The 13988-nt window shown below is 32.4% G+C and overlaps 1 protein-coding gene across 1 annotated transcript; it reads right to left on the minus strand.

Moving 5' to 3' along the window:
- Positions 1 to 12134: 12134 nt before the first annotated feature.
- On the minus strand, positions 12135 to 13783 carry LOC132043539 (uncharacterized). The gene is made up of 2 exons (XM_059434019.1): positions 13555 to 13783; positions 12135 to 12569 (listed from the first exon to the last, which is right to left on the minus strand). Exons 1-2 carry the CDS (start codon positions 13684 to 13686, stop codon positions 12327 to 12329), a joined length of 375 nt encoding a protein of 124 aa, XP_059290002.1. The 5' UTR covers positions 13687 to 13783; the 3' UTR covers positions 12135 to 12326.
- Between the last annotated feature and the right edge of the window lie 205 nt (positions 13784 to 13988).

Raw genomic sequence — 13988 nt, forward strand, 5'->3', positions numbered from 1 at the left:
GAAAACCCATGGGCATCAAAGAATTTTTTGAAAGGGAAAACCAAAAGTCTTATGTTTGGATGATGGGCATTACGCCCTTAAAATGATGTATGGTCGGATTCCTCCTAAGGGACTTAAACGGCTTATAAAGTATATCAAAAAGTGTCAAGCCGTGAAGTGTTGGAACAATTAAGTAGCCCGATTGAAAATTCGTTCAAGATACTGAGGTTTATATTAGCTTGTTCATATTCAACTCTAACTTTGATGATTTTGTGATCCGATGTCTCACCCCACATCAAGCAAAGCGACCCACTTCAGCAGACCTACTCAACCATCCATTTTTTGGATGTTGATCCACCCACCACGGAAAAGACAACTTAGTCATAATTGCGTGATAATATTTTCCTTTTGGGGAGTTGCAGTACATTTGTGAACCATATATTGTCCATAAACTTAAGAAATAAGCTTGCTCATGGTTGAATTGTTGTAACACGTATAGGATCTATTCCTCTTGTTGAGAAGTTGCCCTTAAAAAGATTTCTTATTTCCTTTCCAATGTCTTCAATACCTGGATATATGCAAACATCCCTTAGTTAGAATAAATTCACACCGGCTTGCTCATATTTTGCATGAAAAATGCGCTCCATTGAAAAAAATGTAGGCGGAAAGGAATATTCACAGCACTACAACATGTAGGTGGTGTGGTGGTGTTATCGACATGAAAAGGGAGTGCCTATATCTAGTTGTAATTTTTTCCTGGACTGTGTTTGCTCCTTAATATAGAGTAAAATAAATTACACAACAAATACATCGTAAAAAAAGTTGCAAATTGTGCAAGAAATAATTGTACCACCTACACCAATGAGATTTTATTTCTATGAATGATCGTCTCGGAACATGGGAAAATACATAAATACCCCCCAACGTATACTCAGATTAATTATGACGCACCCAACCTTTGCAGGCTACCTATTACCCCCTGGCCTTATTTTTTCAGTATTTTTGTAGCCTTTTTAGGCTGACGTGGCACCAAAAAAATTTAATGTCCAGTTGCACAGTAGAGAGTGTTGCACACTCTCTGCCACATCGGCGCCACGTCAGTGCCATGTCACTGCCACATTGGTGCTACTTTTCCTTTCTTTTTTCATTTGATTTTTCTTTTATTAATTATATTTATACTAATTAACCTCTAATTAACCATTAAACCATCCATTAATTTTATCTTCTTCATCACTAAACCCTTCTTCTTCTTCTTCTTCTTCTTCTTCTTCTTCTTCTTCTTCTTCATTTCAAGAAATCAATCAACCCATATTCTTCCTCCATTAGCACACACACATTCAACCCATTTTCTTCCTCCATTAACACACACACACACACACATTCAACCCATTTTCTTCTTCCATTAACACACACACACACACATTCAACCCATTTCCTTCTTCCATTAACACACACACACATTCAATTTCTTTCATCAATCATAAATATTTTTTCAAGAAATTAACCGATCAATTTTCTTCCTCCATTAACACACACACATTCAACCCATTTTCTTCCTCCATTAACACACACATTCAATTTAATCATCAATCATAAAAAGCTTATTTTCAAGAAACATTCAACCCATTTTCTTCAACCCATTTTCTTCCTTCATTAATACACACATTCAATTTCATCATAAACCCCTCCTTCTTCTTCTTCATTTCAGGACGCCCCCCGCCCCCTCCCCCCCTCCCCCCGCCCCAAAAAAAAAAACTCGAGATTGTACGGATATAGCAAAGAAACAAAACCAAATACTCAAAGTTAATTGTCTTCTCTTAATCAACAAGAACCCCAACACACACACCTGCAAGACCCAGCAACACCAACAAACATAAATCCTAGTTTCTTCCCCCAATTTGCCTTCTTTTTCGATTTCCCATGAGATTTATCGTGCTGTTTATCGTTGTTTTTATCGTGGTTAGAGTGTTTACTCTCCAAGGTTGTTGTTTTCGGAGCAAAATGCACAGATTTTAGAGGTGGTGGTGGATGGCGGTGGTGCTGATGTGGCGGTGGCGGCGGTGGTGATAATGGTGGTGATAAAGGACTCACATTTTGCTGAGATAAAGGACTCACATTTAGCATTTGGGTTGGTCTCCAACTAAGCTAAATCTTCTCCAAAATCAATAAATATTGAAGCTTTAACAATTGAAATGTGGAAGAAAGGGAGGGCGGGGGTGGGTGAGAGGATAAAATATAAATAAATTTGAAAGGGAGGGTGGGGGTGGGTGAGAGGATAAAATATAAATAAATTTTTGAAAACTAATTTTTATTAAAATATAAAAACTATTTTTACTGCTTTCACTCGCTATTTTTAAATTATAATTTTTTTTTGTGCCATGTCAGCCTAAAAAGGCCACAAAAATACTGAAAAAATAAGGCCAGGGGATAATAGGTTGCAAAGGGTGCGTCATAATTAATCTGAGTATACGTTGGGGGTATTTATGTATTTTCCCCTCAGAACATTAGACAATAATCTTAACTTTACTTTTTGAAGTATTAATCGTGTTTTTTTTAATAATTATTTGATATCCAGTATTCACTAATTTGCTAATATACATTTGTGTCGCCTAATGGTTTGGCCTTTCCTAGGACTCGACCCCGAAAATTTTAATTAAGAATGAAAGAATCTCAATTACTCCATCATACCCCTAGATAATTTTCTTTCCTACGCCATCATTTTACATGAGTAAAAAAGCTGAAATTCTACATATTGGGATATATATTATTGATCTTGTATTTAAACACGATAAAGGTCTAAGTATACCCTTGAAGTATTCAAAATTGAGCAGATATGTCGTTTGTTAATATTTTAACTCACATACCCTACAAATAAAGCGGAACGATTACGGTGGTAAAATTATGTTTAATGGCGGTTTTCAACACCGCCATTAATACTATTACGGCGGTTTCGGGCAAACCGCCATAAAATGATGCCAAAACAGCCAGAAATGCACGTTAACCGTAGTTATTTTTAGGTAACACTTACGACGATTCCAAACCTCGGTAAAATGCTTCTAAAACCGCCAGAAAATACACTTTTTATAGTGGGTCATATAACTGTATAATATAAAATACTCCCTCCGTTCACTTTTACTTGTCCACTTTAGCATATCAAGGAAATACAAATTTTTTTTTTCTTCTTATTTTACCCTTAATATTAATAACTCATTTCCAAATTATTCTCCAAGTTCAATGAGACTATACACAAATTAATATGGGTATTATAGTAAAATACATACTTCATTTATTAAATCTTAAGGGACGTGCAAAGTCAAAAGTGAACAAGTAAAAGTGAACGGAGGCAGTAATATTTTTACTGTTTAGACCACCCTAAGCAGTTAACAATTTTGTATTACCAAATTATTTAGATCCTGTTTCTGCACCTTTTATGAAATCAAACACCATTCATAATAACTGTAATAGTTGAAAGGATTAAATGAGCAAAATATTCAATATTTAAAACAAAAGCATCTCAAAATTTCATCCAGATTCAAGTTAGAGTTCCAAAGTTGTTCATCAACAATACCCAAAAAAAACATAGTTTTGATCCTAATGATGATTACTAATTGCCACTCACTCTATCTCCGTTGTTACTTCTATCGGATGATCTTCTTGGTCCAATTGGTGTGGAGAGCTTCCTAAATCTTGTGTCTGCTAAAGGAATTAGGAAATAAATTCAAACTTTCAGCCAGCAAGTAACAACTCGTCAAATGATAAAGATAGTAAAAGGAAACTCATTGAAGGCAGATCATGTCACGTGGCTCTTTCAAATCCAATGTCAGTATACATATATAATTACCAAGTCTACCAGATGAGTCCAAACTTGAAGATGTCAAGAGGGTTTTTAATTGTTTAACCAGCTGATTAGTGAAGAAATAAGAAAGGAATAATAAAGAGAAATGGAAGATCTTACGAACATTTTTTCGAGCAATAAAACAGGGAAATGGAAAGCATTATTTGATTGCGCGTTATGAACCTTTAGCACAAAGATATTGCAGCAACATCAAACTTCAGTCAGTCATAAAAAGTCATTTATCCCTTATTCCAAATGCTCGTTTTTAAACCTCAAGTACAGTTAAAACCATTCTACTAAATGGTAGATTTGATCGACTTAACAGAGACTAAGACCTTGCCTAATGTTTCTGATTTTTGAAACACTTTTTTAACTAGATCAATGATTCAAGTGCTTTTGTTTAGAGCTAAAGACATCATATAAATGTGCATTATTCTTCAAATTGTTGAGGAAATGGGGATTTTTAGAGTTCAAGAGTGTACCAACATTTACATTGTGATTTTCAAAGCATCATAATACGTTAAAACCTATAATAAAGATAAAATAAGTACTTGCACTTGTGGAGGATTCAGAAACAAGTGATTAAACTCCTCGGGGATATACATATATATATATGCCCTTACCATTTAATAGTTGATCCGAAAATGTCCTTAATTTAACTGTATCCTTATTAGATGATTAATAGCGACAAAAGAAATATGTACTCGTTGGTGCACCGGTCAACGTAGACATATCTCTACGCTATAACGTAATATTACCCATAACAACCACGTAAATCTTCATAACATATTTCATAAGTTACTGAAACAAACCAGTCAAATTACACTGTAATTAATTAGCATAAGGGAAATATCTGTGAACGGAAAAAGGGCAAAGACAAGTTATAATAAGCCTCTATCGATCCACAATTAGATCCCATTTGAATGGCTAATTTCTTCAACATTCGAAAATGACCCTCCATGAACCGCCAGTAAACCACCGCAGGACGACACCCGAGACCGAAACCCCGACGTTTGCCTAGTCGAATGTTGTTACCTTTACGCTTCCTTATGTGTCGGCGCCGCCTACACCACCGCCGTATCACGGTGGAGTTGGACCATAAGAAGAGTTCTACACCACCTTTCTTAAGCATTGTATGAGTAATTTGTAACTATGGGAGCATATAGTTTTTTGTAGATATATATACACACACACTGGTATTGTATGTGGTCCTAGCTAGCTAGGAATGTGGATGGTGAAGTTAAACAATAGTGGTTATTATATAAGTAATAATAACAATCAATAGGTTTATGTACTGTAATGTTGATGCTGATGTACTATTAGAATCAAAAGCGGATTTAGGATTTAATCATTATGGGTTCAATCTTAAAGATTCTTAGCATTGAACTTATTATTATATTTTTGAAATTATGAATTCAAATTATTTATTTATTTTAGTGAGTTTGTATACATAAATTTGTGTTTTTTGTTGAAAGTATCGAGTTCAGATAAATTCAGTATCGCGATCTTTGGATCAGCCACTAATTAAAATATTATTGAAAATAAGAAGGAATTTGGTCTTTTGAAACATGTTTAGAGCCGGAGATATACCGTCAAGTGTGTCATCATTTGGGGAAGATGGCCTTCTTTTGAATGATTAAAGTAATGAGATTCGTGGATAGAGAGTTGCGGATTTTGAGGGAATATTATATAAAGTTCTTTTTTTGTTTCATTACTTATTAAGCAAAGTAATTGTAATATTTTAAGATTTGGGCGGTGGCGAACGGGAATATTTCCTTTAAAAAGCAGTATGTAAAACATGCAAAGCAAGTCATGTACTGTAAATAGAAAATGAGAGTTTTCTGTTTTTTTTTCCCAAACAGATTTAAGCTACTTATAACATATATACAGTGAAGTCATCAATGAGTGTGTTTAAGCCTTTAAGGGTTTTGGACCTATTGTATTTTGAGAAAATTAGCCTCATAACTAGGACTAGTTCTCATGATTAGCTCAATTATAGTGTGTCGTCACCATATTGTCTCAGAATTCTCATAAGCTAGCTAGTTTTAAAAATTAGCTACACCTAAAATTCATTTTATTAATGTACTCAGTACATATGTTATCACAATTCACAACTAGACCCATTTCAATTCTTGTTACATAATGTTAGATCCACTTGTTATATGTTTTCTTATGTCCATCCCTGAGCTTATAGGATCATATTTTGCCTATATGTTACGTTCCAAAAGTTGATTGTTAGGAGACGGACCATATGAGGAGTCAGAGAGGGGCGTTGAGCCTTGTGATTTAAAGGTCTTGTTCAGGGTGTTTTGAGTTCAGCATGTGTCAAGACACCTATATACCATTTAGTCTACCACAATAACTATCCCGCATTAACTGAAGGAGTGTGTTATTTTCTCTTTATATAATTTTGGCTCATTCTCACATAAATTAACTTTGCGGTTAAGTTAGGAGCCATTTGGACATGATTTCATCTCATGAGATGAAATCATGTTTGGACATGCAATTTAAATTTTTTAAGTTGCAGTTTTTTTTAGGGAAAATACATAAATAACCCCCAACGTATACTCGGATTAATTATGACGCACCCAACCTTTGTGGGCGACCTATTACCCCCTGGCCTTATTTTTTCTATATTTTTGTACCCCTTTTTGGACGCAAGACAATCAAAATTTGATGCCCACACGGACAAGGAGAGTGTTGCACACTCTCCGCCACATTAGCGCCACGTCAGTGCCACGTCACTGCCACTTCTTCTTCTTCTTCTTCTTCAATCAACCCATTTTCCTCCATTAACACACACACATTCAATTTCATCATCAATCATAAAAAGCTTATTTTCAAGAAATCAACCAACCCATATTCTTCATCTATTAACACACACACATTCAACCCATTTTCTTCCTCCATTAACACACCCACATTCAATTTCATCATCAATCATAAATATCTTTTCAAGAAATCAACCAACCCATATTCTTTCTAAAATTATTCCTCCCTCCATCCCCGGTAGGAAAATCCTATTCTACTTTAGCTAGAGTTAATTCGCAAGCCAGTGAACTTGCATTGATGTGATGTAGCTGCCAATCAGTTTTAGTTTGTCATTTTTCTTAATTAAAATTCTCATTCTTCATTTTCCCTTTCCTTTTAACGCAGCTTGTGTGGATGGAAATAAAGAAGAAATTTACAAATGGAATTTGTTCAACTAGAGCAAACTTGCCAATCTTGTAAAGTTAAGTTCGTATGCTTGTAATTGGGGACAGAAAAATTAATTGATTATGTCCATACAGTATTTGGGTAAATCCTAATTCAAGATATATTTGCCAAATCAAATTACAAAAAAAAAAAAAAAAAAAAAAAAATTAGTTGTATTGTTTAACTTTGAATACATATGGATTATAGTAATAGTCCGGTTCAATTGGGTTGGGTAATCTAGCCTTGCTTCTCAGAAAGTTACTGGACTGTAACATAGGCGTCCATTTATCAATTCTCTCTTAATTCAGACCATCCAACTAGGCGTCCATTTATCAATTTTCTTGAATGTGGGTGTGTTAATGGAGGAAGAAAATGGGTTAAATGTGTGTGTGTTAATGGAGAAAGAATATGAGTTGGTTGATTTCTTGAAAAATAAGTTTTTTATGATTGATGATGAAATTGAATGTGTGTGTGTTAATGGAGGAAATGAATTGATTGATTTCTTAAGAAGAAGAATGTGTGTGTGAAGAAGAAGAAGAAGAAGAAGAAGAAGAAGAAGAGAAGAAGACGGCGTAGCAGTGATGTGGCACTGACGTGGCGCAATGTGGCGGAGAGTGTGCAACACTCTCCACTGTGCAACTACGTATCAAATTTTGATTGTGCCACGTCAGCCAAAAAGGGGTACAAAAATACAGATAAAATAAGGCCGGAGGGGGTAATAAGTCGCCCGCAAAGGTTGGATGCGTCATAATTAATCCGAGTATACGTTGGGGATATTTATGTATTTTTCCTTTTTTTTATAAACATAAAAACACCACAAGTTGTAAAAACCATCAAAATTTTCACAATTCTTATACAATCTTACCAAATGAGTAAATCATAGTTCATAATAAAAGTAATACGCTACTAGAAGGTCTTTCTAAAAAATACAACATCAATTGATCAAACTTTAGTTCAATAAAAAGGAAAATTCAACATGAATAGTAATGTAATTCTTTCTTTAATATATTCCTCCCACATGGTAAACATGATTGGTAAATATATTTGACCAACTTGCAGATTAATATTTAATACAAATGGTTGATAAACATGATTGGTAAATATATCTACCAACTTATGGGTTTTTTTTTACAAAATATAAACTTATGGGTCAAATTTTACATTTATATTTTTTGAAATCATGATTCAAATTCCAAATCACGCTTTTTGGATGATTTGGGATTTAAATCTCATGAGATGGAATCGCGTATGGTGATTTCCAAACGTAATCAAACGCCTACTTAAACTCTACATCCAATTGCTCTGAGCAAAAACGACCAACAGAGATCATCAGTGCAGATTGCAAATGAAATTCTTTTGTTTTTGTTACCATAAAACAATCTCACCAATTAGGCAAACACTAGAAATTCACTGTGCAAGATCAACTGCTTGCCTAATCGATTTATTAGAATACTGATGTGAACCAATACTGCTAATTTAAGAAAACAGTGGAACTCATCCAGCGGCCAGAATTAACAATTACTCATATAAAAATGGTAAATTTTAACAATTTTTTTAAGGGAAAAGGGTCAAAAATACCCCTCTACTTTGAAAAAATGGCTAAAAATATCCTTATTAACATGAACTTATTTTGGGTTAAAAATACACCCTCTCATCCTTAAAGTTTTCAAATATACCCCTGTCTTGATGGAAATTATCCCCAAAATAACCCGAAATCATTATTTAAACCAGAAGATTATGATACCGAGATAAGTAATTCGTTTGGTAGGTAGCCAAAAATTATCCGGGACTAATTTATCATTTGGGATTATTTTATCCCACCTTCGGATGGGATAAAATAATCAACTAAATAGATAACCCATTTTGTGCGTGTTTGGTAGGAGTATAAATTTATATAAATTATATCCATTTATGCACCCGATAGAGGGTATATTCTCCATCAATTCCCTCAAACTTCAAACCTACGTATTGGGGGAATAATTCTTTAATGAGTTCTACGGGGATTTTATGGGATACAAACATTAATTATTAATGAGAAATAATTTTTTTTTTTAAAAAAAGCTATTCGATAAGGCTATGGATAAATGATATTACGGGCAATAGCCCTTTGTATAGAGTAGCAATTAATTCGTCATACATCTATAATATTAGTACTAACAACGCTTTCAAGTCATTTAAAAAAAAAAAAAAAACTTTAGTACTAATACTTACATTCGTGCAGAACAGTTATAATGTTGTCGTTTGTGTTGGATTTTGGCTAAATTAAATAACTGGGGATAGGATTCCCCAAAAAATAACATAATTATATCACCCTATTTAGAGTGATATCTGGCGAATCCATTCAATTCTTTTTTAAAAGAGATTTGGGCAATTCGCAGTAATGATCTTATTTTGGGGTGGACTTGAATTTTTGCTCATCAAAAATGAAAGTATTTAACTTTCGCCCTTTGCTTAAAATTTTTTTTTAGAAATTGCCTACAAAGTATGCCTTAAGGTAGAGTTTTTTACTCTAGCTTTGATAAGGCAACGTACACACATGCATATTGCTTCTCTTTATTTCATGCCCTTTGATTTAATGTCATTATTTATCATGCTAATTTTGTGTACAAAATTACGCCTTAGATAAATTTTGGCTGAAGGTATTTTTTTACCCTTTTCGAAACTTCCTTCTTTTTTTTAATTATTAACAATTCGCCAAAAAATTAAATACATTTTTTTAACCATTCGTTATTTAAAATTTATCGACCCGACTAATTCGAATTCACACTCACATGACTCGTTATATAGGAAGCACTCCTTTTCAGGATTTCTCAATTCTTAGAATGGTTTTCAAATCCACACAATCTCTCGTCAAGCCCTTGATTTAATGTCATTATTTATCTCTAATTTTGTGTAAATATGCAAAAGATTTAAAGCTAGGCGAGTTTTGCATATATTCTTCCTTAAAGGCGAGTTTTGAGGACAATCCTAGTATCTTTTTATTGGTAAACAACAATCATATAGTTTAACTTGTTATAGTAATTTAGTGACCATTTTAATCGAAAAATAATAGTTATGTATAATTAGTACATGGCATGATTGTATACATATTTTATAGGATGAAAATCATTTACACAAAATCTCTCGTAAGGGTGAAATCTTTACTCTAGTAAATATGCAAAAGATTTAAAAATCAAACCTCCCCCCCTTTGTTGTTATAGTAATCCCCCATGACATTTGAATGATAGTCATTCTCCCCCTTTTATTCTAATTGACTTTTTTTAATTCCTATTTACCCTTACATTATCAACTTTTGTCTTCTTCTTTTTTTACTTTTTAAAATCAAGATATTCTTCATTTTTTTTAATCTATGTAACAAATTTTCTATAATTTTTTTTATTGCAGGTAATAATAGTTTTAATAAATTAGCAAAATAAAAACAATAAATTTTATTAATAATAATCAAAACTCTAATATATGTTTATACAACTGAAAATAACAGGTAATAATAGCTTTATAAATAGAATTTATTGCATCTAAAAAAAATACAATAGAGAAAAATTCTTAAAAATTATTTATTTATATTGTAAATGATTTTAAATTATAATTTAAGAAATATTCCATTAATTACAATCAAAACTTGTTTATTTTTATGGACTATAGAGAATAAGAGAAACGTTAAATTTAATTATACATAGACATGCTTGTACATACATATATTTAATGCATATGTAGAAATAATTTATAAATATTACTACTATACTTTGGTAATAAAATTTAAAAATAAATAAATGGAGATAACAATTATAAAAAATAGCATTAGATTTCGTGACAAATTCATAAAAGTATTATTCCACTTAATATGCTGATGTATCTTAAATAAATTTATAAATACGTAAGTTAAAAAAATAATTATTACATATAATATAAAAATGCATTATATAAATGGAGGATCGAAAATAACAAGGATGAAATAGACATTGCATAGGATAAAGAGGGAGAGAATGACTATTGTTCAAATTGAGGGTGGGTTGATTTTTAAAACAAAATTATTTTCACCCTATTTTTATATAATTCGTGTACAGAATTTAAACTGGTATGTGAAATGATGGTATGTGAAAGGAAATCCCTTGCAATCCGGAGGTTAAATTACTATATCTCAACTGAAGAAACTTATTTTTCAAAAGTAGGAAAAACTTTTATCAGAATTGAGAAAGCACATTAAATAGATCGCAAAGAAGGATATGATTTCAACTGTCAAAACAGACCAAAATAAATGCTCAAGATCTTCGATTATACAGTCCTCATTGCTGCTGTTAAACTACAGCCAAATAATAAATGACTCCTATGATACCAAACTTACTATATTTTGGCATAACACAAAAAAGCTCCCCAGCAACAGATCTCGAGTCTCAAAATGGGGAACTCATGGTAGAGAGCATTTATCCCTTTATAAGTCCTATACAATATGAATATGAATTATAGCCTATTTGGCCAAGCTTATAAAAACAGCTTATTTTAAAAAGTATTTTTTTTCAAAAGTACTTTTTAGTTAAAAGCAGTTTGTGTTTGGCCAATTAATTTAAAAAGTACTTTTGAGCGGCAATTAGTGTTTGGCCAAGCTTTTAAAAAGTGCTTCTAAGTGTATTTTTCTCAAAAGTACTTTTCAAAAAAGTGATTTTGGGCAAAAACTATTTTTTTTAGCTTCTGAAAAGTGCTTCTGCTACTCCCCAAAAGCACTTATTTTCTCTCAAAAACTTGACCAAACACCTTACTTTTTTTAAAATAAGCACTTATTGAAAAAATAAGTGCTTTTAAGGTGCGGGGGGAGGGGGAGAATAAGCTTCAATTAAACAAAGTATTAGTCGGCTTAGTACATTCTAAATGCCAAATGATTATACCAGAAAAGAAAGAAAAAAAGGAGAATCATGATTATACCAGAAAAGAAAGAAAAAAAGGAGAATCGATCATTCATTTATTGGTAAATTGATATTTTGTTCGCTTGTGATATATAAATCAATGCGTAATCTTCAATTAATTAAAATCAGAACGTTTGGTCCCTTCACTTAGAAAATACGTTATATTTCGAGTTTAACGTAACTGAAACGGTTAAAATTCCAAAAATATGTGAATATTAATAAGCTAATGAATCAAAAGTACATATTTCAAGTAATTGAAGATAAAATGTGCTTAATCAAATATCACATGGACTAAAATTAAAATTGACCAATAACTGTCCGACCAAAAGAACTATTGTCATTCTGCTAGACTTTTTTTTGAAGACCGTCCACTAAACCTGTGTTTGTACGCAGCTCGACTATTTTTTCAAGCCGATTATTTATTTATCAACTTCTTCGTTGCATTTCTTAACAGGATACTTAATGGCATTGAGTTGCACTTTTCGAAGAGCAGCTTGGCCAAGATCAATTCCACAAATATCAGACAGCCTGACGAGGTATAGCAAAACGTCAGAAAGTTCTTCACCAAGATGTAATTTCTCATTTTCTTTCCAATCAGGCAACCCCTTTGGAACTTCTCCTTTCCACTGAAATATTTCTGACAGTTCTCCAATTTCTCCCACCTATATAATAAATAGATCAAGTTAAATCAATTTAAAAAAAAAAAAAAAAGGATAAAGAAGAGGAATAGAAGGATTGTTAAATCATGATCTTGCTCTTATATTGCGTTGTTCAAAATTTGAGGATGATGAAGTTGGTTTCATGGACTATTAGGACAAGCACATTAAAAAAGGCCTGTTTTTCCAAGTGATTGACCAGTTTATGGACAAGAAGAATTTGTCGTACTAAAAAAAGTGCCATTAAAAGTTGTTTGACTTAAACTTCACATTTTGTGGCCGTAAAATCATACCATTCTTAAGAGCAAAATAAAAAAATTAAAGTTAAGTTTATTAAATATAAGAAAAAGTGTCACTCTTTTTTGTGTAAAAAATCTAAAAAGATGAAGAGCATGTCAAGTGAAACAAAATAAACCGAATACTCATCAAACAAGTGCATGATATCCATCTCTTATACAAACTTTTATTAATTAATCTTACAAGTTAGACATATTTTCATGGGATTTATAAGAAACAAAACAGAAAACAGACTTCCACTTGTATAACTCAAAATAAGACCCTTCTGTACACATTAAAGAAAACCTTTTTCTGTTTATTGGTTAAATGAAGACAACAGAAAATGGAAATATGTCAACACGAAGAATAAGGTCGTTGATAGATATATATAAAGGATCAACAAGTGATCATTCGGTTGTGTGATTTGGGATATCTAATAAAATTGAAACGATACAGAGAAAATCAACCTGAGTCCTTCACAACACAACAAGAATAACACAAAGTGACCTATCTAGCCTTGCAAGTGGGGTTAAATTATTTTCGACGACCATAAATTTATGTGCAAAATATTATTAAAATTATAATATATAATAGATGCGAATTCATAACTTTTAAAATATAATGAGTTAAATACTAAAAATCTTAAGATTGAACCTACAAACAAATCGAGAGATGATCCGAAAAAAGGGGTAAATAGCAAGGGAAGTATGTATACCAGAGCCAAAAGAAGGTTTCTGGGGCTATGAAACTTCTCCCAGTCTCTTTCTTTAGCAAAATCATCCATTTTCTTCTTAAGAAGATCAAGTGTTACACTCATCTCTTCCTCCTTTGAAACCCCCCTTGTCATCGATACCTAAATTGGACAAGTTTTCTCTAAGAAAATTGTTTGTGTGAATTGTGATTTGCCTTTTTGCTTTACTACTGCTATTTATTAACGTCAGCAGAGTCGAGAGACCAAAAAACACAACTAGTCTTTTCTTGTTTGGCTAACCGGAAACCGGCTATTCCCAGTTTCCACAACTTAAATTTGGTGCAGGGATTACCTGTTATTCCTTTAGTCTTGCTTCTCTTTGACTTCTCATCAGATGTACAGAATTTGTATTGGATTCTGTTAATTCTAATAAATTTTATTTTTGATTCTTATGTACA

This window comes from Lycium ferocissimum, unplaced genomic scaffold (genome assembly GCF_029784015.1).
Source record: "Lycium ferocissimum isolate CSIRO_LF1 unplaced genomic scaffold, AGI_CSIRO_Lferr_CH_V1 ctg258, whole genome shotgun sequence".
Classification (NCBI taxonomy): Eukaryota; Viridiplantae; Streptophyta; class Magnoliopsida; order Solanales; family Solanaceae; genus Lycium; species Lycium ferocissimum.